The 25789-nt window shown below is 49.7% G+C and overlaps 1 protein-coding gene and 1 pseudogene across 6 annotated transcripts in view; both read left to right on the forward strand.

Moving 5' to 3' along the window:
- Ercc1 (ERCC excision repair 1, endonuclease non-catalytic subunit) overlaps positions 1 to 25789 on the forward strand; it is a 36660-nt gene that overhangs the window by 3591 nt on the left and 7280 nt on the right. Inside the window, exons 1-3 of one of the 6 annotated variants that reach the window (XM_087652398.1) lie at positions 21655 to 21715; positions 22347 to 22458; positions 24321 to 24536. In XM_087652398.1, coding sequence (XP_087508524.1) covers positions 22354 to 22458; positions 24321 to 24536 — 321 coding nt within the window. In that variant the 5' untranslated portion in view covers positions 21655 to 21715; positions 22347 to 22353. Of the gene's footprint in view, positions 1 to 21654; positions 21716 to 21837; positions 22165 to 22192; positions 22253 to 22346; positions 22459 to 24320; positions 24537 to 25789 lie in introns of those variants that run through there. The other 5 variants (XM_087652405.1, NM_001106228.1, XM_087652389.1 and 2 more) reach the window with 5 other exon arrangements.
- Positions 6670 to 8491, forward strand: LOC148007275 (large ribosomal subunit protein eL42-like; annotated as a pseudogene).

Below are 25789 nucleotides of genomic sequence, written 5' to 3' on the forward strand. Positions count from 1 at the left end.
GCCAGGTGCCCGGTGCCTTTCGAGGCCAGAAGCGGCATAGGAGTCCCTGGAACGGAAGTTGCAGATCGTTGTGAGCCACCATGTGAGTGCTGGGGGTCAAACCCAGGTTCTCTGTGTGAGCAGTCTCTTCCCTTACCTGGCAAGACCTCTCTCCAGGCTCTAAAATTTATTTTTATTTTTACACATGGCGGGTGTATGCCCGTGAGCATGCGCTGTGTGCATGCAGGCACCTAAGGAGCCAGATATCCTGGAACTGATGGTTGTGAGCCGCCATGATGTGTGCTGTGAGTGCTGAGCTCAGGTCTCATGCAAGCGCAGCCAGTATGGTTAATAAACAGAGCCCTCTCTCCGGACTGTCTCTCTCATCATCATCATCATCACCATCACTACTACTAATACTAATACTAATACTACTAATAATAATAATTTGGTTTCTCTGTGTGGCCCTGGCTGTCCTGGAACTCACTCTGGAGACCAGGCTGGCCTCAAACTCACAGAGATCCACTTGCCTCTGCCTCCATAGTGCTAACAGGCTTAAGCCACCTCTGCTGGCATCCTCCCCCTTTTAAAAATGTGTTTTTAATGTATTGTTGGTGTGAGTGCTTGTGTGTGTGTGCATGCGATGTGTGTGTAGATGTAGTGTTATATGTGTATGTGCATGTGGTGTGATGTGGTTTATGCATGTGGCGTGTGTGTACATGTGGTATAATAGGTGTATGCATGTGTTGTGTGTATATGTGTGGTGTGACATGTGTGTGCAAGTGCTGTGTGCACATGTGATGTGTGCACGTGATGTGTGCATGCGTGTGGTGTATAAGTTCATGTGTGTATAAGATATGTGCATATGTGTGTGAAGTGTGCTTGGGGGGCTGGAGAGATGGCTCAGTGGTTAGGAGCACTGACTGCTCTTCCAGAGGTCCTGAGTTCAAGTCCCAACAGCCACATGGTGGCTCACGACCATTTTTTTTTAAATATTTATTTATTTATGTATGCGAGCACAGTGTCTCTTGTATTCAGACACACCAGAAGAGGGCATCAGATCCCATTATAGATGGTTGTGAGCCACCATGTGATTGCTGGGATTTGAACTCAGGACCTCTGGAAGAGCAGTCAGTGCTCTTAACCACTGAGCCATCTCTCCAGCCCCTCACGACCATTTTTAATGGGATCTGATGTCCTCTTCTGGTGTGTCTAGGACAGCTACAGTGTAGTCATATACATTAAAAATAAATAAATAAACCTTTTTTAAAAATGAGGTGTGCTTGGGGACTCTCATGAAACAGTGAATGTGTGGAGATCATAGAATAGGTTTGTAAAATGTCCTTTCTCCCCCACCTTTATGTGGGTCCCAGAACTGACCCAACAGTGCCTTTACCCAAGGCACCTCACTGGCACTGATGATGACGTCCACTGGGACCACATGGACACCATCTGACATCATGGTGGCTGCGGCTCTCTGCTAAAGACTTGTCAGGAATGTGACCATCAGCAAATTCTGCAGCTCAAAGTTCATCCGCCTTCAGATTCTGTCTTTTCTTTCCTGCTTTCTTGTTAGCATTCGACAGGGTCATTGCCATGTGACCCTGCATGACCTTGGGCGTGAACACCTCCTACTTACCCCACCCCCACCCCAGTGCTGGAATCACAGGTGATCACCACTGTGCCTGCCAACCTGGGGATGCTGATGGCTGCTACCTCCCAGGTTAAGTTAACATCACTGCTGTCACCTCCTCGCTGGTCTCTTCGCCTCCATCCTTCGGTCAGCTCTATGCACATAGTCAGTCTGCTGGGCCCCCTTCAAATCAAAACCACCCCTTATAGTGTTCTACCTTTGCTTGAGACAGGGTCTCACATAGCCCTGGATGGCCTTGAACTCTTTATGTAGCCGGGATGACTTTGAACTCTTGATTCTTCTGCTTCCACTTTCCAAGTGCTGGGATTTTAAGTTGTGCCACTTAAAATGGTCACATGTAGCACTTCAGCCCACAGCTCTTCCAGTGCTCTGTACTGGGTTAAAGTCAAAGGCTTCACTGAGGCCTGCAGAACAGGCCTGTCCTGTCTGTCACTCCCTCTTCTAGTTCCCTCTGCTACACTGACCTCAGCCCTATTCTTGCAAGCTCTCTTCACTTGTGAGGTTCCTCTGGCCCCTTTTAGAGGTTTCCAGATACTGCAGAAGTCACTCTCACTGGAAGATTCTAGGCAAGGCAAGGGCTCCACCACTGAGCCACGCCCCCGGCCCCTCACTGGGGGATTCTAGGAAAAAGCTCTGTTTTTAAGTTAAGCATGTTACCCCTATGTTTCCTGTTGTGTCCTTTGATTGGAGCATGCTCAGTTCAGATGTCTACAGGCTCCCTCCTGAAAGTTCCTATAGTTACTGAAACATTCCCTTCTTTTTTAGGCCTTCCTTTAAAAAATACTTTTAATTAGACTTTTAAAATGTTTATTTTTACGTGTGTGTGTGTGTGTGTGTGTGTGTGTACGCGCGCGCGTGTGCGCGCACGTGCACGTGGGCATATGCTATAGCTCCAATGTGAAGATCAGAGGATAACTTGCAGGAATCTCTCTTTTCACCTTGTGGGTCCCGGGGATTGACCTCAGATCATCAGGTTACAAACCTTAACCTTCCTTCTCCTCTTGACAAACCCCCATTACTTTCTAATCTTTCCAATAATTTAATTCGTTCATGTATGTCTTATTTTATTTTATTTGTGTTTGTTTATGTCAAGACACGGTTTCTCTGTATAGTTCTGGTATCAAGGAACTTGCTTTGTAGACCAGGCTGGCCTCAAAAGACTCAGACATCTGCCTGCCTCACCTTCTGGAGTGCTGGGATTAGAGGCCTGTGTCACCAACACCCGGCTTTGTCTATGTTTATACCTATTCATTAGCTAGGACCTTCCCCACTCACAAGCGCCCAGTGTACTGTCATCTTGGTCGCACTCACAGCTCAGACTGCACGGACTTGCCTGTGGTAAATGTTCAATCGATGCGGAATGACTCCGTTTGGATTGGTGTGTCGGTGATCAGCGCTTCAATCTCCAGGTCTTCAGAATCCCTTCATCGTCACCACAGCGACATTGCCCTAAGGTCTGCGTATGAAGGTCCCCACGTTTACAGATGTGAAACCGAGATGAGGCGAGGGGGAAGTCCCAGGAACAGGGCTCGAAGGCCCTAGTGAGAAAAAAAAAGATTGTCCTGATATCAGGGGCGTCCCGGCGTGTGTCAAGCTTGCCTCTGTTTAATAGCACTATCTCTATTCCTGGGGTGGGTTCTTGCTCTTCTAGTGGAGTGGCCTCTGTCTTATCTCTCCATCCCTGACAGTTCCCCTTGGCTGAAGTCTCCAAGTCTCTTAAGGTTTTTATTTATTAATTTTATTTATTTACTTTTTGGTTTTGGTTTTGGTTTTTGTTTTTGTTTTTCTCCAGGGTCTCCAGGTCTGTTTGGTCTTGTTGTGTCCCGGTGTCTGGATCTGTGTGTACACCAGGACTCGGGGGTGGGGGTGGGGGCACTGGGGGATGGCGGTGACCCCTGTTCCCGGCGTCCTGGGCTCTGGTCCCAGTCTTGCTTGCAAGCGCCCTCCCCTGGCCCTGGCTGCTGGGTTCCCACAGGACCCGCCCCAGGGCGGGGCTTGTTGCCTTAGATACCAATGTTTTCGCAGCCGCAAATTGGGTCTCTAGGCCACCAACCGGAGTGCGGCCCTGGGAATCCGGGCTCGGCGTGGGAGCGCGTCGGGAGGGGTGCAGGGCCATCTCGTGCTGGGCTGGCACCCGGGGTGTCATTTGACTCGGGAAAGGAGAGATAGAGTAGATTAAGGGACTACGACAAGATAGGGACATTGGGACTGTTTCAAGAAGACAGAGGAATCTGGGAATAGGAGGCTAGAAGTATTTCTAAGGGTCAGTTGGAGGGAAAAGAGGAGGAGTTTGGGAAAGATTCAGAGATATTGAGGGACATTAGGAAAGGTCAAATGCGAAGTCCGCGCAGCTTGGAAGGTCTGAAAGACTAAGGATGACTGGACCAAAAAGGAATGTGGGGACTAGAAATTTAGGGGGATCTGGAACTGCAAGAGATGGTTATAAAGGTAGGAACTGGGGGCTTACTTAGTAGAGGATATATATTTACAGGGTGTGTGAGGAGCTGAATTGTAGGCTATAGGATCGCAAATGGAATTTAGGGACACCAAAATCCCTTCCTGGGAAGGTTGCAAAGAGCCGGAAACGCGGGTGAATCAGAAAGGGGAGACTGGCTACTTTCAGGCGCCAGGAGAGACAGCCCCTCCCTGTCTATTGTCCCCAGCCGGGCCAGGATGTCCGGCGACGTCCCGAGGGACAGGAGGACTGGTTATGTAACCCAGCCGGGCCACTGATCCCGGGTTAGTCTCCTCCCTCATCCCCAAGGAGGGGCCTGAGTCGGGATCCCAGCTGATGACTCCTTACATCACCGTGGGCGGGTCAGGGCCAGGCGGGAACGACTTTTTCTTGCTCAGGCACCTCCCAATGTAGAATTCAGGCCCTGTACCCTGAGGCTTAGCGATGTCCCTGTGGCAGGTTCTCATTCTCATGACCGTGGCTATCAGCCAGTAGGGTAAACCGAGTCCCAGATCGTGAACTGATTCCCCCAGGGTGCTGGTTGCTTTCTTGCCATACATTTCCTTAATATGGATTGAAGCCGGATGTGGTGGTCCATGGCTTGCAACCCGAGCTTCTGGTGGCCGAAACAGGGAGATTGCCTCGAGTTCAAGGCCAGCCTGGGAATTCTGGAAATGATAGATATATTGGGTACCTAATCTGTCGCAGTTACTGCCAGCAGTGAATGCTATTCAGCAGTCACCAAAACCCAGGCCCTGGAAGCCAGAATCTGCCCTGTGGTCAATGAATCCAGTAGACCTTCTCCAGACCCAGCCTCCAACGGTGGACCTTCCCATCAGCCCTCGGGGAGACCCTTCCTTGGGGCTGGGGACAAGCTACTCATCTGTCAGCCACTGTATTTCTGGACTCCCTCCTGTCCTCCTCTCCATCCCAGGGCATGACTAGTGATGCCTGCAGGTAGCGAATCACTCTGACGTCATACAGCTGACTGTGCTGGCACCATAGTGTGTCCCTTTGAGGTCACTTAGTAGACTCATCTCCCTGCTTTTAACACTTCAGGGTGCCTCGGGGCCTCAGTAGGTAGGGACTGGCACTGTAGTAGCATTCTTTTTTTTCTTTTCTTTTCTTTTCTTTTTTTCAGAGCTGGGGACCGAACCCATGTAGTAGCATTTTTATCCTCCCAAAGAGAGTCTTTTTGGAGTCTCCTCCCGGAAGGTTATAGAAGATCCTCTAGGGAGCCTTTGTGCCCTAACTTGAGTGTTGCTCTGATTGTAGCATACACACACACACACACACACACACACACACACACACGCACACACGCACACACACGTGTGAGTGTGGGCATATGGGTGTACTGCATTCCTATGTGCACATACACACGTGTGTATAAGAATGTAGAAGCCACAGCACAGCATCCAGTATTCACTCCTCAGGTGCCAGCCTACCTTGTCTTCTACATAGGGTCTCTCACGGGCCTGCAGCTAGACAGATGAATAAGGCTGTCCCACACTCAAGCTCCAGGGATCCACCTGCTTCTGCCTCCTCAGTGACGGAATTAGAAGCTGGCACTAAACATTTTTTTCTGTACTTCTTTTTTTTTTTATAAAAACAATCGAGAACCCATTTAATGATCAAGAGCTGCATACAATCACTTTAGTATATAACAGTTTCTCTGCCTTCTGTACTTCTTTTTATTGTATTGTTATGTATATAAATGTTTTGACTGGATGTATGTATACCACACGTGTGTAGTACCCAAAGAGGCCAGAAGAGGTCATCAGATCTCCAGAACTGGAATAACAGTTCTGAGTCTTCATGTGAGTACTATAACCCAACCCTGGTCCCCTGTAAGAGTGAGATTTTCTGTCTCTGCAGTCCCCATGCCTGGGCTGTCTTTTTTATTTAATCGTATTTTAAAGATTTACTCATTTCGTTTTATGTGTGAGCTTTTTGCCTGCATGTATGTATGTACACGTGTGTGGTCAGAAGAGGTTGGAAGAGGCCATCAGACCTGCTGGAGTTGGAGTTATGGATGGTTGGGAACCACCATATGGGTGCTGGGATTGGAACCTGTGTCCTCTACAAGAGTGGCCACTGCCCCTAACCACTGAGCCATCTCTCCAGCACACATGTCTGGCATTTTAAAATGTGATCTGGGGACTGAATATTCAGGGATTCATGCTTATACAGAAAGCACTGTAATGATTGGGCTATTTCCACAGACTTTGCTCCCTTCCTCCTTCCTCTCTCTCTCTCTCTCTCTCTCTCTCTCTCTCTCTCTCTCTCTCTCCATGTCTGTATGTCTCTCTGTGTGTCTTTTTCTGTGTCTCTGTGTCTCTCTCTGTGTCTGTCTGTCTCTGTCCCTGTCTCTCTGTCTCTCTGTCTCTCTGTGTGTCCTTGTGTCTCTCTGTCTGTGAGCCTCTGTCGGTCTCTGTGTGTCCATCTGTCTGTGTATCTCTGGCTTTCTGTATCTTTTAGTCTCTGTATCCATCTGTCTGTCTGTCTCTGTTTCTCTGTGTATCTCTGCCTTTCTATGTCTTTCAGTCTCTGTCTGTCTCCCCCCAGCCTGCCCGTCTTCATGCCTCTGAGTCCTCCTGTCTCTGGGGTGACAGGTACATGCCATTGTCCTCGAATCCACTTGAAATTTTGGAAAACTTTCATCTCCTTAAAAGGCGGCACCCCTGTGCCCCAGCCTGAGGGTCCCCACCCCCATTTCCTTTGAGATAAATTCTCATAGGAATATGGACCTCAGACTGGTCTAGAACTCCTGCATCTGATCCCTTAGGACTGAGATTATTGGCGTGATCCAACACTTCTGTTTAAGTTTTCCCTTCCTAGCAGGGCTTAGCCGTGTCACCCGGGCGACTGGCACAGGGGCCCAGCAGGAGACAGCAGTGATAGCAGTGGTGTAGACACTGTGAGGGCTGCATGCTGCATAGATCCCGTTGACTAAGGCCCACAAAGGCTAGCATTGATCAATGACACATGGGGTGTGGGGGTTCGAACCTGCCATCCCAGCCCCTAGAGGTGGGAGCAGGAGGGAAGTTCAAGGTCATCCTAGTCTACAAAATCGGTCTGAAGCTGTCCTGGGCTATGTCAGACCCTGTCATAGTAAGAAAAAGATAAAAGTTAAAGGTGGTAGATATGCTAATTAGCCTATGATCATTGTCCAATAGAAGCGAAGTTGAAAATAAAGATATAGTACCTCATGAATATGTGTGATTATGACGTCAGTCGAAATAGTAAATAAGAAAAGAACCTGGGGGGTGATTCAGTTGATAAAGTGCTTGCCTCACACAAGGCGGAACCTGAGTTAATCCACTCTAAAAACAAACAGAAAGCGCTGGCTTGGCCCCTGTGCTTGAAGCACAGCACTGAGGGGCCAGAGATAGGCAGAACCCCCAGGGCTCCTCGGCTGGCTCCCTGAGCAGGTTTCAGGCTAATGGGAGACCCTGTCTCAAAACAAAAGGCCCTGTGGAGATGGTTTCCAGCACTGGCTGCTCTTCCAGAGGACCCTGGTTCAATTCCCAGGTCCACAGGGCAGCTCTCTCACAGCCATCTCTGACCTCTGAGGGCACCGCACACACACTGGTACCACCATACAGGCAGGGCAAACACCCATCCACAAAACATAAAAAAATATATAAAATCTAAATAAAATGCATGGGCAGGACCTGAGGAATGACACTGGAGGCTGACCTCTGGCCTCAACATATACATATATAGTACATACATGTTCAACTGTGCGCGCACACGGGGGGGGGGGGAGAGAGAGAGAGAGAGAGAGAGAGAGAAAATAAGGCCTGGTGTGAGAGTGAGTACACACTTGTAATAGTACAGAGGAGACAAGGAGACTGAGGCAGGAGGATTGAGAGTTTAAGGCTGGCCTAGGCTGTACAGTGAGAGCCTCAACCTATTCAAGAGAAAGTAAATGAAATAGAAATGAAGGCTGGATCCTCTTTCTTTCTGAGCTGATAGCACTCCTGCAAACACGGTGAGTGTTCCTGACACCCACCGGACATTCTGCAAGAAGTGTGGGAAGCCGCCCCTCAAGATGACACAGTACATGAAGGGCAAGGATTCTCTATCTGCCCAGGGAAAGTGGCGTTATGACAGGAAACAGTGGCTGTGGTGGGCAGACTAAGCCCATTTTCTGTAAAAAGGGTAAAACTACAAAGAAGGTGGTGCTGAGACTGGAGTGCGTTGAGCCTAACTGCAGATCTCAGAGGACACTGGCTAGTAAGAGATTCGAGCATTTTGAATTGGGAGGCAAGAAGAGAAAGGGCCAAGTGATCCAGTTCTAAGCGATTTTGTTATGAAGACAATAAAATCTTGGCCTTTCAAAAGAAAGAAAGAAATGCAAGGCTGGAGAGATGGCTCAGCCATCGGCAATGTTAACTGCTCTCACGGAGATTGCCAGCACTCGAGGCGGTTCACAGCCCCTTGTAACTCCAATTCTAGGAATATGGCGCCCTCTCCAGGTCTCCAGAGGATCCCACATGCACGCGATGCGCTTACACTCATTCAGACAGGCCGGGACTGCGGTGGCCCACACCTCAGGAGGCAGAGACAGGCGGATCTCTGTGAGTTCGAAGTCAGCCTGGGCTACAAAGAGACGCTCTGTCTCTAAAAACCAAAGAACAGCAATCATAAATACATAGTTTAATAAACAGAAATTAGGGCTGGAGAGATGGCTCAGTGGTTAAGAGCACCCGACTGCTCTTCCAGAGGTCCTGAGTTCAATTCCCAGCAACCACATGGTGGCTCACAACCATCTGTAAAGAGATCCAATGCCCTCTTCTGGTGTATCTGAAGACAGCTACAGTGTACTTATATATAATAAATGAATAAATAAATCTTTTTTAAAAAAATAGAAATTAGGCTGGTAAGTACCAAGCCAGCCAGGACGACACGACCAGAGGCCCCTAAAATGTGTGCAGTAGGAGACCAGAGATCAGGACAATCCCAGCACCCAGGTACAGAGCTGGGTGTGGCTGCACACAATGTTAGTTCCAGAGGCTGTGGTCGGCCAGTGGGGCCAAGGATTGAGCTAGCTCCAGGCTTACTGAGAGCCCTTGTCTCAAGAGAGAGTATGGAAAGGAACTGAAGATAGTACCTTCACCTCTCACCTCCATGGATGTACATAGGAAATAAAAATACATAAATAAAGCATATATTTAAGACATTTAAAAGCAATAAATAGGGCTGGGGATTTAGCTCAGTGGTAGAGCACTTACCTAGGAAGCGCAAGGCCCTGGGTTCGGTCCCCAGCTCCGAAAAAAAAAAGAACCAAAAAAAAAAAAAAAGAGCAATAAATAAACAGTCATGCATGCCACACTTTTTTTCAGAGCTGGGGACCAAACCCAGGGCCTTGCACTTGCTAGGCAAGCGCTCTACCGCTGAGCTAAATCCCCAATCCCACTTTTAATCCCAGCACTCAGGACACAGAGTCAGACATCTCTGAGTTGAAGCATAGTGAATTCCAGGCCAGCCAGAGACTCTGTCTAAAAATAAATGAACAATAAATATTTTTTTAATAACACAAAAGGACCAGACGTGGTCCCTGCCTTAAATCCCAGCACTAGGTAGATGGCAACTGACATATATGTCTGTGAGTTTAAGGCCAGCCTTAAACTGCGAGGTTACACTGTGAGACCCTGCCTCAAAAACAAACAAATACACAAAAACAAGTTAAGGGGCCAGAAATTAGGGACAGGGCGAATCCCAACTCCAGCCATCTCTGGAGACCCACAGTCACACAAATATCAGACCCTCTCAATACTCAGCCCACCTGCCTACCGGGACTCCGCGGTCCCCACGGGGTGGGATGGACAGAGAGATGCGGAAATCAGATGGGCAGACAGATGCAGGACCTGACAGGGCCGGGATGGGTTGGGGGCCGGCGGGGTGGGGGTGCAGATCCGGATGGGGCTGGCCGCGGTGACCGCGGGGCCGCCTCCCGGGTGCCTTCCGCTCCCCGGAAGCGCTGAGTCGTCGCTGCCTTATCTGGAGGCCGCTATTTCGGGCTCCGCTTCGCAGCAGCGCGGTGACTATTTTTAGCGGCGTTCGGGTAAAAATGGACCCAGCGCGCGCGCGGGTGGCCGAGGCCGTGCGCGCCCGGGGAGCCGGGGACGCGCCTGAGTCACCACCGCGCAGAACCTTCCAGGAGCCCCGGGAGCAGTTAGGAGGGGGGGCATCACGGAATAAGGAAACCGAGGCACGCAGACACCCTCCACCTCCCGGGGGGAATTGCAACAAGGGCTCATGGGCTGACTGCAAGGTAGCATCCAGCAACTTCAGCTTGGATTCCCCCCCCCCCTTTTATGTCTCTGTCTTTCTGCTCTGTATGTATCTCTCTATCTCCGTCTCTCTTAGTCTCTCTCAGTCTTTCTGTTTCTTCTCTGCCTCTATCTCTCTCTTTTCCCTCTCCCCTTTGCATCTTCCTCTCTCTTCTCTCTCTCCTCATTGAGACAAGGTCTCACAGGGATCTGCTTGTCTGTGCCTCCCCACCCCCACCCCCATCTCTCTGTCTCTCTGTCCTAGTGTCTCTCTGTCTCTCCCCTCTCTCTCTCAATCTCTCTCTCTCTCTCTCTCTCTCTCTCTATATATATATATATATATATATATATATACCTCTCTTTTGAGACAGGGTCTCACTATGTAGATCAGGCTGGCCTTGAATTCACAGAGATCTGCTTACCTCTGATTTCTAAGTGGCTTTTACATTTTTTAAATAATCAGTGTGTGTGTGTGTGTGTGTGTGTGTGTGTGTGTCTGTGGTGTGTAGAGATGTATGTGCCTTTATAGAGTTCCTCCAGGCCTTTGTGCTGAGTAACTTTACCCATTGAGCCATCTCTATGGTCCCTTCATACACTTTAAACATTTATTCATTTGCCAAGCAGTGTGGTACACTCCTTTAGTACTCAGAGGAGAAGCAGGCAGATATCTGTAAGGCCAGCTAGACACAGCCAAGGCTGTGTAATGAGGCCCTTTTTAACACAAACACACACACACACACACACACACACACAGAGGGAGAGAGAGAGAGAGAGAGAGAGAGAGAGAGAGAGAGAGAGAGAGAGCGCCACCAAAAACCAACCAACCAAACAACCAAAAACCAAACCTGTTTGTTTATTGTTCTGTATATCTTGTGGGCTTTGGAGGTCATGTGGAAGTCAGAGGGCAACTTTGTGGCTTGGGGCCCCATGATTGAATTCTGTGGTCAGACTTGGTAACAAGTCCCTTTATGTGATGGACCCCAGCAAACATTTTTTGGTTCTTCTATGGCCTGGTGCTTGGCCATGGATGCAGCCTAACCTTTGTGTTGTTTGTGATCCAGGGCTGGGAAGACCCCAAGACCTCAGCCACTGTGCACTGCAAGAGCTGAGAGGCTCACATCAGCCAGCGAGGACCACAGAGATGCTTCTGGCCAGGCTCTAGCCTCTGTGGACAGGGAGGACAGGGAGGTGACTGCCTCAGTCACCACAGACAGCCTGCCTTGTGAGGGGCTCAGACAAGCACCCAAGGGAGATGCAGGGAAGAGCACACAGCCCAGGCCTCCCGGACCCCTGCTAGAATGCGGAGTGTGTCACACACAATGCTGACCCCAGGACTCCAAATAATGGAGTTCAGGGCTAGTTCTGGGAAGCCTTGGACAGACACAGGGGATTAATCATGAATTTTGCTGCCTTGTCTAAAAACTGGCTTAGAAAAATAAGTAAGAACAGAGACAGCGACCTCAGGGGAGAAAAGGAGGAAATAAACAACTCTCCCAGCTTCAGGCAGAGCTTGATTCCATGACAGTGGTTACTGCCTGCATTTTCATACTCCCCTGATTCTTCCAAGGCAGGCTCTCCACGTCGTTAATTAATTATTAATTAATTAATTAATTAATTAATTAATTAATTTTTGCATGTGTGTGCATGATGGGAAGTACAGGTGTCGTTTGTGTGTGATGGTCACAGGACAGTTTTGTGTCATTGCTGTTCTCTCTCTCTCTCCCTCTCCTCCCTCTCCCTCTCTCTCTCTCTCTCTCTCTCTCTCTCTCTCTGTGTAGCTCTGGCTGTCCTGGAGCTCACTTTCTAGACCAGGCGGGCCTTGAACTCAGACATCTGCCTGCCTCTGCCTCCCCAGTGATGGGATTAAAGGTGCGCACTACCACCTGGCTGCTTTTTTCCTTTCATCTTTACCTGGGTTCTGGGGACCAAACTAGAGTCATCAGGGTTGCATAGTAGCTGGGATGACTGGACTTTAAAAAAATTATTGGGGTTGGGGATTTGGCTCAGTGGTAGAGCGCTTGCCTAGCAAGTGCAAGGCCCTGGGTTCGGTCCCCAGCTCCGAAAAAAGGAAAAGAAAAAAAATTATTTTACGTGTATGATTACTGTGCCTGCATGTATGCACATGAACAGCTATCATGCAGTGCCCAAGGAAGCTGAGAGGATGCTAGTTCGAATCCCTGGAACTAGAGTAGTGGATTGTATTGAGCGGCCACGTGAGCGCTGGGAACCTGCCTCAGTTACTGTTCTATCCCTACGATGAAACACCATCTCAAGGAAACTTTGGAAGGAAGCATTTCATCCGGGGCTTGCTTGCAGCCTCAGAGGGTTAGAGCCCGTGCCATCACGTCAGGGAGTGCGGCAGAAGGCCAGTGGGCATGGCATTGAAGCAGTAACTGAGAGCTCACATCTGATCCAAAAGTTGCAGGCAAAGGGAGTGAAGAGTGCCCTTGGCCTGGACTTGTGAACCTTCAAAGGCCATTCCCAATGAAACACCTTCTCAGACATGGTTGCTGGGATTTGAACTCCGGACCAATGGAAGAGCAGTCAGTTCTCTTAACCACTGAGCCATCTCTCCAGCCCCCACAACCAGTGTTCTTAACCATGACCTTGAACTTCTGATCTTGTTTCCATCTCCCAAATGATGAGAGGTGCAGTTGTTACTATCTGTAACCTCCTGCTTTATATCCCCTGGCCAATTTGTTTCCAGAAACAATGACTCTGAGACATTTTTTAAAGATTTATTTATTTATTAAGCTAAGTACACTGTAGCTGTCTCCAGACACACCAGAAGAGGGCATCAGATCCCACTACAGATGGTTGTGAGCCACCATGTGGTTGCTGGGAATTGAACTCAGGACCTCTGGAAGAGCTGTCAGTGCTCTTAACCTCTGAGCCATCTCTCCAGCCCGACTCTGAGACTTATATATGGATAAATTCCTAGGCCAATAGATTGGGCCTGTTCCTCAACTAGCTCATAACTTAATATCCTGTATACTCTATTCTATGAATGCTTTGTGTCTGGTTACCTGGTTCTCAGTTTGTGACTGTTTTCCTCTGTTTCTGAGGCAAAATCTCCGACCCCTGACTATTTCCCAGAATTCTCTCCTCCTCCGTCAGCTGTCCCACCTTCTGAAAATCCTGCTTCAGCTCACTGGCCACAGGCATTTTTTATTGACAGGTGAAGAAACTTCCGTACATTGCACAAAAGATTCCCTCTACAGGTTTGTGCCACCAAACCCAGAGCTTCATGGTTCCTAGGCAAGGACTGTCCCCACTAAGCCACATTCCCAGCCGTTACTTCTAACGTCTAATGTTAAAACACTATTTTAGGAAAAAGCTCACTGTGCACTCCAAGCTGGCATGTAACTCTCCAATACTCCTGCCTCAGTCATCATTCATTGACCCCAACAGGGTCACATGCTTGCCCCAGAATCAATCCCGGTCACATATGGGCCGAAGATTGGGCTGGGCCAGTATGGGGTGAATTTGCCTGAAAAGGTGTGATAGACTGAACCCAAGGTAACCCTGTGAGTTAAGGATTGGGATGGGAGCCTTCCCCAACAAGGTGGACGGCCCTAAAGCTGAGCATCCACCCCATCCGCGCCCCTTTGGCTGGGAGGAGGGGAAGGCAGGACAGGTTTCCTTCCGTGTTAAACATATGAGAACAAACAGTACCTTCCCTTCCAGGGCGAGGGTGAGCATTTGTGGCGGAGGCATTCAGCCCACAGTTTGGCAAGGAGTGGGCGCTGGGTGACAGGCGGTTGCTACTTTAAAACAGTCACCAGTATTACTTACCACTGCTGCTGAGAGGTGTCTAGAAGCTGGGAAGTTATGAGCTCCCCGGCTCAAGAGGGAACCAAGCAGAGGCTGAGCAAATCTGAGATGGAAACGCATGCCCTCCACATCCTGAAAGCACAGTCTGCCGCTGAGCCTCCTCTGAGTCTACCTCCGGATGGGTGGGATGGAGGAAGCCAGAGGTTTCAACCTGTCACTGTTTTTTGTCTCGGTTCTCCAGGCCCTCCTGGTCTACTCTCACCAATGCCTTCTATCAATGCCCCTCCCCCGACTCCCAAAACACAAACAGGGGTTTCTCTGTGTAGCTCTGGCCGTTTTGGAACTCACTCTGTAGGCCAGACTTGCTCTGTAGACCAGGCTGGCCTTAAACTAAAAGATCCACCTGCCTCTGCCCCCTGAGTGCTGGGATCAAAGGCTGCAACTGGAACTCAGAGCTTGGAAAGAGATAGGAGAGCCCTACGTGGTTGAGCCGCTCTCCCAATACCCTCTTCAGTGATTTGATTTGTTTGCTAGCATGTTTCTTAAGCTGCATCGTAGACTCATCCTGCTCAACCGCCCTCAGTTTTCTTCCGCGTGACTCCTCCTTTGAGTTTTCCTTGGCCACAGAGAGCATCTGAGCCTCCTCCACGGTTGCATCCCCAAAGGGTACCAGGGCTGAGCGAGCTCATAAAGTGAATCCGGAGGAACCAACAGGGGAGAGGTGATGTGGAGGCGGGGACTCTAAGAAGAGGCTCTCTCACTGAGCCACGCCTCCCAGGCGCTCTGCTTTGCCAGTTTCTGGAACATTCTTAACAGAGTCTTATTTGTCTACATTGTGTGAAGAAAACACTCTACCCAGTTCGTGAGAGCTTGAGCGATGACTGTTACCTGTTCCTGCCTAACCTGGGTACCCTACAAGACCCGGTTTTAGGGGGCAGGTAGAAGAGAAAGCAAAGCAATTTAAAACCTCAGATTCTGGCAGGGAAAATGGTAAAGGTGTTGGCCTAGGAAGCCTGGCAACCTGAGCTAGATCGCTGGAGACCAGGAAAACACGGAAGAGAACCGACTCCCTCCGTGTGTGTGCCATGGCATGCACATGCCCCACTCCCTCTAATAAGTAAAATTGTCAAGGAACCCAGCAGTCTAGCCAAGTATGGTGGCTCCCACTTGTGACCTCACCACTTGGGAAACTGACAAAACTGTATTGCTGGGATTTGGGGGACCGTTTGGTTTCTTCCTTGGACAACCTGGCTTGTATATCAAGATCTTATTGCAAAACAACAAAACACAGCCAGTATCCATGCTCTACACCAGTCATCCCAGCACTTGAGGCTGTGAGGCAGGAGGACCAAGAGTCAAGGCTAGCCTGGGCTACAAGAGACCCTGTCCCTAATGAATGAATGAATTAATTAAAATTAAATACAAAAAAAAAGTCACCAGTTGCCAGGCAGTGGTAACACACACACACAAAAAAGAAAAGAACCAAAAAATAATAATCCCAGCACTTGGGAGGCAGAGGCAGGCAGATCTTTTTTTTTTTTTTTTTTTTTTTTGGTTCTTTTTTTTTTCGGAGCAGGGCCTTGCGCTTCCTAGGTAAGCGCTCTACCACTGAGCTAAATCCCCAGCCCGGCAGGCAGATCTTTATGAGGAGTTTGAGGCTAGCCTGGTCTGCAGAGCAAGTTCCAGGATAGGCAGGGCTACACAGAGTAACCCTGTCTCAAAAAATAAAATAAAATGAAATAAAAGTCACCAGGTCAGCAGGACACTTGACACCAAGCCTGACAACCTGGGTTCAACCTCCAGGTCCCACATGGTGGAAAGAAGGAAGGAAGGAGGGAGGAAAAGAATGAAGGAAGGAAGGAAGAAGAAGAACATTCTTGGAAGTTGTTCTTTGAAGTGAATGTGAGTGCTGCACACATGTTCCCCTCCTAAATAAATGTAAAAAATTTGTAGGGGTTGGGGATTTAGCTCAGTGGTAGAGCGCTTACCTAGGAAGCGCAAGGCCCTGGGTTCAGTCCCCAGCTCCGAAAAAAAAAAAAGAACCAAAAAATAATAATAATTATAACATTAGTATTCTAAAACAGGGGTTGGGGATTTAGCTCAGTGGTAGAGCGCTTGCCTAGCAAGTGCAAGGTCCTGGGTTTGGTCCCCAACTCCAAAAAAAAAAAAGAAAAAGAAAAAAAATAAAACAGCAAAACAGCCACACTTGGCAAATGTCCTCCATCAATGACAGGACATCAGAGACAGTGGCCTGATGTTCTGAGTGACAGGAGACCACAATCTGGCTCTAATGCCAGCTCTGGAGCTACCCAGCTATGATGTAGAGCCCCCTCCCCGAGCCCCAGCTTATTCATCTGCAGAATCAGAAGTCCCAGACTGGGGACAAGGCTCGTGGACAGAGTGGTCACCTAGCATGTGGGAAGCTTCCTGGCCCAGTGTGGCATAGCCAGATGTGGTTGAATCTGTCGTCCCAGTACTGGAGAGGAGACACAGCAGATTGGGGATGGAAAGTCATCTCCAGCTCCATAGTGAGTTTGAGGTTAGACTGGCTTATGTTAGACACTGGGGGCCGGGGGGGGAGAGAGAGAGAGAGAGAGAGAGAGAGAGAGAGAGAGAGAGAGAGAGAGAGAGAGAGAGAGAGAGAGGAGAGATAGTAGAAAGGGATGGGGAGAGAGACAGAGAGACACAAAGAGAGAGACACAGACAGACAGGCAGACAGGGAGACAGAGAGGGGAGAAATAGAGAAGGGCAGGGAGAGAGAAACAGACAGAGGGAGAAAAAGAGAGGGAGAAACACAGAGACAGAGAAGGAGGAGAGAGAGAGATGGAGAGACACACAGAGAGATGACAGAGACAGAGAGACAGAGAGGGAGACAGAGGTGGGGAGAAGTTGGACTGGCAGAACGGTTCAGTGACAGATGTTTGCAGTGTAAACCAGGCAATCCATGTAAAGGTGAAAGAGAATTGACGCCATAAACTTGTTGTCTGACCTCCATCCTTGGTTATTTGTGCTCGTGCGCGCGCGCGCGCGCGCGCACACACACACACACACACACACACACACACACACACACACACACACACTTACAATAATAATAACAGTAAAGAAAAATGTGGCCAGATATGGTGGTGTTCACTTTTAAATCCCAACACTTGGGAAGCAGAGGCAGGCAGATCTCTGTAAGCTCAAGGCTAACCTGGGTTACATAGTTTGTTCCAGCCTAGCTTGGACTACATAGAGAGACTGTCTCAAATGTATACATACGTACATACATGTGAAGGAAAATGGATAAATTCAAGAGATATGTAACAATTCATTAAAATAATAAAAAAATTCGCGTTACCCTACATTGGTACAGTTTACTAAAGACAGAACTCAGTAGGATTAAGGTGTCCTTTTTTTGACGTTTTTGGCATGCTATAGATCTAACCAAGGGTGTAGTACTATTTATTTGTACTGAGGCTACATGGCCAGTTTGTGCAGTGATGGGGATTGAACCCATGATGTTGTCAACATGAGTCAAATGCTCTACCAGCAGAGCATTATTCAGGCCATTATTTGATTTTATTAAGACAGGATCTTGTTGAGTAGCCTAGGTTGGCCTGTAACCTTTCATCCCCTGGCCTCAGTCCCTGGAGGGCTGGCATCTGAGTCCCTGCCTCGGTCACCATCCTCGGGCTTCAGTGAGCCGTCGCCTTCCCTCTCACGTTTATGACTCTGGTCTGCCGTGATTCCCTGCAGGCTCCATAAACTTAGCAAAGAAGCACAATAAAGTCTGCTTAGTGTCTACACGCGATTGTGTCCTCAAGCGGGGCGGGGCTGACGGCTCCTCCGGTTGTACTTTGGTAATCAGGCCTCTCCCGGATTCCCTAAGGCCTCAGCGCTCCCGCTTGACCTCAGGACCAGGTGGCCCAGGTGGCCCAGGTGCAGGCGACACAGCGAGGCACTGTCAGCCTGGCTGAGCTTCTCTAATAAGCAAGGTTGCAGTGCGCCCCTCCTAGGGCTAAAACGAGGCTCCCGGGCCACACCTGCCTGTCGCACCTGAGGCCAAAACAGAAAGCAAACGGCTGGTGCGTTGTTTTCTTCTTGCCATCACTTAAGTCCATGCTAATCCGCTAAATTAAATCTATCTTTAGCTCTGTCTCGTGTTGCCCTGGGCACCGTTCATTTATCCCAGGCCAGTAGGTCAGAGGGACGGCGCTCTGAAGTAAGTGTGCGAGTTCTCAAGTCTTTGGAGGCAGGGATAAGCACTCCCGGCAGAGGGAACATTCCATGGGATGGGGTGGGGCAGTACAGAAGACTCGTTATGGAACGATGGCTGTCTGTGGTCAAAGTGTCCGTACCTCCATGTCTCAAACACTTCAGTGCTCTTCCTAGTGAGAAGCACGTGTGCCTACCTGGGCCAATTTCTTTGGTGGAAGTTCTTCCCTAATCCAACTGCAGTGCCTCATGCTACAGACATCTTTTGCTGTGTTATCTATCTATCCATGAACACACTGTCCCAGTGGACACATTGAGGTGCACTAGTAGAAGAGGAGTCGGTGAAGGCGCGGGGGTCGGGTCCGGTGTGCTCCACTGTCCCCCCATCCGGGGGCCTCCACTCCGGGCCGGGTGAGTCAGCCCCGGGAGGCTCCCACGTCATCCAGGCCGCTCTGCTCCACGCTATTTCGGGCTCCGGGCGCTATAAATAGAGGTTCTCAGAGCCGAAGCGAGCCAGCCCCCCTCTCTGCTCGGGCCCCCTGCGTCCCCGGCCCGCCGCGATCGCCGTCACCGCGGCTAAGTTTAGAGGCGGGTGGGGACGCCGGCCTGGTCACTGCGGTCCCCCACCTTCGCCACCGCAGGCGGAACCTTTGAGGGTCTCCTACTGTCCAGCTCCTTTTTAGTCTAAGCCCCCAATACTCCATCCATTCTGGAGCGCAGAGGGGACCCGAGTTGATACAGGAGGAAGAAGCGCAGGAGGAGAGCCTAACCGGGATGCAGAGCGAGGAAAGTGGGATCATTTGAACTCAAAGCCCCAACGAGTGGGAGGACCTGGATCTGGATATGCAAGGCTCAGTGCAGAAACTGAACACAGAAAGCAAACTTGGGGATGCTGAAGAACTAGGGAGAGGAACTAGGAGGAACTTTTCCCGCCCTTGACTAATGCAAACGACTCAAAGTCACAGCCGCGGGCAGTCGGGACGCAGGATGGCTGCGGTTGGGATGCTCGCCGCCTTCCCGCCTGGGTCCTGAGCATCCGGCGTGGTCCTTCCCAAACCGTCCGAGAATCCTATAATAGCGGGACGCAGGCGACCCCTGCCGGTAGAGCCGAGAGGTGCAGGCTCAAGGCTTGGGATTCCTTTGCCCTGTGGAAGAAACTGAGCTAGGATTCTACTTAGCTTGGCATCCCAGGCGCGCTCTCTCACATTTCAGAGATGCAGAGACACGTGTCCTTGTACTTTATTTTTTAAATGGCATGCAATTCTATTTTGATTTATGTGTATTAGTGTTTTGTATACCTGGCACCTGAGGAGGTCTGAAAAGGGCATCAAATCCCCTGGAGCTGTAGTCACACAGAAGGTTGGGAATGCTGCGAATCGAGTCCTCAGGAAGAGCAGTCAGTGTTCTAAGCTGCTGAGCTAATTTCCCAGTCCCTGGTTCTTTTTTCATGGGAAGGGGGTAGTGCGAGAGTCTTCCTATGTATCCCTGACTGAACTCACTGTGTAGATCAGGCTGCCCTTGAGCTCACAGAGATCGCCTGCTTCTTCTTCTCCAGTGTTGGGGTTGACACCAATACATCTAGCGGGGTTTTTTTTGTTTACTTGTTTTGTTGTTGTTCAGGGTCTTGCTTTGTGGCATAGGCTGGTCTGGAAGTCACTAAGTAGCTAAAAGCTAGCTTGGAACTTGACCCAGTCCTCCCGCCTCAGTGTGTGGGGGCGGGGGGCTGGGTTTACAAGCGTGCTGGTGGTTGCTACCATTCACTGCTGTCTGTCTTAAGATACCCTTTTAACCTCAGCAAATGATTTCAGGTAGCGAAAATGAGGCATACAGTGGGGACTCGCCACTCAGAGGTTCGGTTTCAGCGCCTCCTTCACAGAACACACGGGTCAGGCGCGCCCTCTGGAGGCTAGGCTTATGCACGGTGCTCTGATTCGTTGGCAGCTCAGTCCTTTTCCTCTCTAGGATCAAGGGTTACTTACTATTAAATTTAATTAATTAATTGATTTTGAGTCAGGGTCTCATTTTGTAGTTCTGGCTGACCTGGAATTCACTTTGTAGGTCAGGCTGGCCTCAAACTCACGGAGATCTGCCTGTCTCTGCCTGAGTGCTGGGATTAAATGTGTGAGCCATCTTGCCTGACTATTAATAGTTCTGTTGTGTATCATAGTTCCAAAGGCCTGGGGCCATGGCTCAGTAGTAGAGTCTCTGCCTAGAATTCCCAGCGTAGGCAGGTGCTTGTACACACACACACCTCACAACTAGAAAAACATTTTAGAAAGCCATAGAGGGATTACATATTATGACCTTAGGGCATGTCCTTTCTCAATTCACGAAGACCAAAAGGAAATGGAGAACACATTGGTCAATGAGTCCAAAAATGGAGAATTTTAAAAGTATGAACCCTGGGGGTGGGAGGCACAGGCGGGAAGGGGGGTGAATAGGGAGAAGGATCGGATAGGGGGCTTCTGCCCGGGAAACCGGGAAAGGGAATAACATTTGAAATGTAAATAAAAAAAATCCAATAATAAAAAGAAAGTGTGAACCCGAAGGAAAGAACTGCAACCTATGGAAGTGACTAACCGAATCAATCCTTAAGCATCACTCCAATAAATGGGCGGTAATAAAAAAGATGCTCATCTCCTTTTCCTCCCCCCCCCCCCTTTTTAATTTTAAAAACTGTTGAACTGAATTGCTCATTTCGAAAAAAATGGGCAAAGGATATGAGCCGATCTTTGAAAAAAGAAACGGGCAAAGGAAATGAGCAAGAGCACCAAATATGTATAAGACCATTAAACTCACAAAACGATGCCCTATTTCCTTAGCAATCACAGAACTACAAGTTGGAACCGGGTGAAACTGTCCTTCCAGGAAATGACTAATACTAAGTCATCCGTGGAGCCCCAGGTCTCCGGGCACAGGTGTCCCTCAGGAAGCCAGTTCTGACACCCGGGCTGGGTCAGGTGCTCCTCCTAACTTGGTCTCAATGTCCTCTGGGCTCTCCCTTTCCGGTCCTGCTCGCTCTGGGTTGTACCTGTTTGGGTAGCAACATGTCTGACTGTCCCTTTGGACTCTCTAAGCCCTAAAGAAATCATCGCTGTCAGTAGCAGTCCCCGCTTGGGATGCAAGTGGGGAATGGCTTAGAACGAGTGAGTCAATGTCAGTGGGCTGAGTCACCCACACTAACCGGAGAGCGTCCTCTGAAATCTGTCTCTCTGTCTCTCTGTCTCTCTGCCTGTCTCTGTCTCTGTCTGTCCCACTTCCTTTCACCTCCCCCTCCTCCCTCCCGTTTGATCATCACTGAGCCGCGTCTGGAGTCTGGGAAGCGCTCAAGAGGGCCTTGGAACAGAACCACTTTAAGTTAAAGACTCCCAGGTACTAGGCTCCACACGCTTCCAACCGCCCCAAACTACGACGGTCCTCCAGGACCATAGAGAGCAGCGCGAAGAGTTCTCCGCTCTATCTCCCCTGGGGAGCAGCGAGATGAGCGTAGGACTAGAGCGGCCGGAAGTGAGTTTAGCAGGAGGCACGCCTGCCGCGCTGGCCGTGCTGGAGGTGCTGGCGTTGTATCGCCTCTATTCCCCCTGTGGTATTTTCTTCTAGGGATCGGGAAAGAGCAGGTGAGTTTTGGCGGTGCTTAGACCCAGAGAGGGGCAGGGTGGGAGGTGGATGGAGGCCTCAGATTGATGATTGGCAGAGAGAGAAGCCAATCATTGCGGAGGCTGAGACTAGGCCGAGACTGGGCGGGACGAACTCCTCCAGGTGTACCTCTGGGGGCGGAGCCAACTGCCCCTGTGCGAGTGTGGTGCGGGAGCAATAGACAGGTAGGCGGGTCTATAAGCCCTCTAGACCAATCTGGAGTGAGCAGGAGGAAACCGGTGGGCCCACGGTTTGGTCTTCTGGAACCTAAGGGTATCGAACCGAGCAACCTTTTGGAGGGTATTGCTGTGAACCAAGTGTCCTTCGAATATGGAAATGCCAACGCCTATGTTGTCACGCCTTTCAGGCCCCAGATGGACCCTGGGAAGGACGAGGAAAATCGGCCACAGCCCTCAGGACCACCCACCAGGAAGAAGTTTGTTATCCCACTGGAGGAAGACGAGGCGCCTTCTTCAGGGGTAAGGACGAGGACTTGGGGATTCTTGGGAGTAAAGGGGACAGTAAAGGATCCCTGGGACAACGGTGTGAGTTTAGGCTTGGGTTGCTTAGGAAAAATAACCGGCCGTGCTTTTGAAAGCCTCGGTTTCCCCGTTGTTAAAACGGCATGGCAAGATGGTTAAGAGAGAGACTGGCAGCTAGGCTATGGCCAGTGATGGCTTTTGTTGGTTTAGTTTGGGTCTTCGTTTGGGTCACATGTTTCCTAGGCTAGCCTTGAAATTGATGTATAGCTAGGGTTGGAGAACCCTGTTCCTTCCATCTCCACTTCCCAAGTGCTGGGATTACAGCAATGGGCCATCCTGTTGTTTGTTTGCTTGTTTTAATTTTACGCGGGTGGATATTTTGTGTACACGTTTGTCTACGTTTGTCTGTACACTACATGTTGACCTGCAGAGGCCAGAAGGATTTGGATCCCCTAGAACTGGAAAGAGTATTGAACCTCCATGTCTGTGCTGGGAATTGAACCCAGATCCTTTTGATGATCAGCCAGTGCTCTTAACTGAGAAGCCATCTCTCTAGCCTCTAAAACATTTCTTAATGGTGTCTGTACACATATGGTTGAGTGCCATGAAGTTCTTGTGAAGGTCAGAAGATAACCTGTGGGACTTGGTTCTATCCTCAAACTGTGTAGATCCCCAGGATTGAACTGAGGTCACAAAGCTGGCAAGTACTTTTACCCACTGACCTGTGTGTGTTGCCTGCCTGCCTGTCTGCGCTCTCTCTCTTTCTCCTTTTCTTTCTTCCTTTCTTCCTTTTTCTTTCTTGGCAGAGCCTTGCTATGATCTAAAACTTGTAACAATCCTCCTGCCTCCACCTCTCAAGTGATAGGGCACTGCAGGCACGTTTCACCACACTAAACTCTGCTGTGTGTTTTGTGTGACCAATATTCTGAACTTTCAAGATATGAATTTGTATCTGACCTTTTTCTGTTATTTTGTTTTTACATTTATTTATATAGCGCGCACGTGTGTGTGTGTGTGTGTGTGTGTGTGTGTGTGTGTGTGTGTGTGTTACTTGTCAGGGCATTTGTGTGGAGGACAGTTCTCTCTTCCCACCAGGTAACTTTCAGGCTTCGCTTCAAGCCTAGGTTGTCAAGCACCACTATCCACTGAGCCATCTCCCTGGTCCTGGATCTGACATTTAAGAATTGGAAGCAAGGGCTGGAGAGGTGGCTCAGTGGTTAAGAGCACTGACTGCTCTTCCAGAGGTCCTGAGGTCAAATCCCAGCAACCACATGTGGCTCACAACCATCTGTAATGAGATCTGATTTCCTCTTCTGGTGTGCCTGAAGACAGCAACAGTATACTTACATATAATAAATAAATAAATCTTTAAAAAATTAAAAAAAAAGAATTGGTAGCAAGCTATCTATCATCCATCTATCCATCCATCATCTATCTGTCATCTATCCATCCATCTTCTATCTATTTATCTATCTATCATACATGGAATGGGCCATGGGGACAACTGAATGCAGGGGAAGACAGTCCAGAGGCTCTGAGGTGAGCAAGCCTGAGGTGGGGACCCTAGCAGAGTGAGGCTGGGGCGCTACGACACATGAGGAGCGCGTCTAGAGGTAAGGCTATAAGAGCAGCCTAGAGCATTGAGGCTTCTGCCTCCCAAGTGCTGGGATGATAGGTGCACACTACTGTGCCAAGCTCACTGAGGGCTTCTGTGCACGCTCAGGTACACACTTAACCAACTGAGCCATAGCCCAGGCCCTTAGCCTGGGAAAGCATCTGGAAGGAGGGTGGTAAGAGTCAGAGGAGGGGGAGGATTCCAGTGTCCCTTCCCCACCCCCAATTCTCCATTCTCTTCACAGGCCAAGCCCTTATTCAAATCATCACGGAACCCCACCCCCACAGCAGCCTCAACCCATTCCGCCCCTCTGACATACGCAGAGTACGCCATCGCCCAGCCTCCAGGAGGGGCTGGGGCCACAGTGCCCACAGGCTCTGAACCTGCGACCGGAGACAGCCCCAGCCAGACTCTGAAAGCAGGAACAAAATCCAGTAGCATCATCGTGAGCCCGCGGCAGGTGAGAGCAGAAGATGGGGTGCTGGGGGTTCTGGTGGGAAACCCTGTTCCAGGGATTAGTGTTGGGAGCGGTGGAAGGAGGGTTGGGGTTCACATGCTCTGTTTATTCATCCCTTCCTCATACATTTGTTACTTTACTTCATTCATTAATTCCTGAATTCATTCATTCATATATACATTTATACATACATTCATATATACATTCCTTCATCCATTCATTCAGTCACATATTCATTTATTCCTTCCTATAGATACCCCACCATTCATGCATTTGCCGATGGGCTTGTGGGTTCAGGGTGCCCTAACCCTCCTGCTAGGACTGTCACTTTGTTTAGGCAACTTGGCTCCTGTCCTCAGGTCTGTTCATCTCTTCAGAACCTCTAGGGAGAACCTCTAGTCACTGGCACGCTGCCCAAGTTATGTAGTCCAGGCTGGCCTCAAACTCAGACCTTCCTGTCTCTGCCTCCCGAGTGCTAGGGTTAAAGGTGTGCACCGCTACGCCCAGCCTCCCACCCAGCTTTATAGTGAAGGATTTTGGTGTCTGTGGTAGCTTGAATGAATTACTTTGTGCATTCATTCATTCCTTTCTCCATGCATTAACTTCCATTCATGTAATGCCTAGGGTGTCATGGCCTGGGTAGGGGCATAGCCTTCCACACTCTCTTCCACACTCCAGCTTTGAACTCAGTCCTTTTGGGTTATTGTAGATTATGACACAGGCTTGGATTGATGCTGACCCTAACAGAGGCTTGGATTGATGCCGACCCTAACTATTGGTGATCCTTGGGCCCTCCCTTCTGTGGAGGTGGGGGTGGGCAGACAATTCCAACCCTGAATTCTGAGCATGGGTCCTCTGAGTCTGTTCTGGACCAAATAGAGGCCACTATGAGTCACCCAGGAGAACACAAGGTGTTCCCATCCCTCTGGGGTCCCTCGGGCCTTAGGAAGTCCATGTTAGATGCTATCTAGGAGTCAGGAAATTCCAAAAGTCTCAAGAATCCAGGTCAGGGTGCACGTAGCAGATGGTCCACAAGGCTTCAGGAGAGACATATCTGGGCCTGGAGAACCTGGGCCTGGCCTGGTCACTGCTGTGTCCCCAGCATAGGGACAGTATGTGCTCTCTAAGTGCTTCCAAGGTGGATTAGAGCTTGGGTTGCCTGAATACTTTCAGTCTTGGGCTGTTGATGTTCTCGGGAGCGGAGGAGGGGAACTGGAGAGGTGCCCTCTACCTTCCGGGGCCCAGGGCTGTGGCAG

This window comes from Rattus norvegicus, chromosome 1 (assembly GCF_021556685.1).
Source record: "Rattus norvegicus strain SHRSP/BbbUtx chromosome 1, alternate assembly SHRSP_T2T, whole genome shotgun sequence".
Taxonomy (NCBI): domain Eukaryota; kingdom Metazoa; phylum Chordata; class Mammalia; order Rodentia; family Muridae; genus Rattus; species Rattus norvegicus.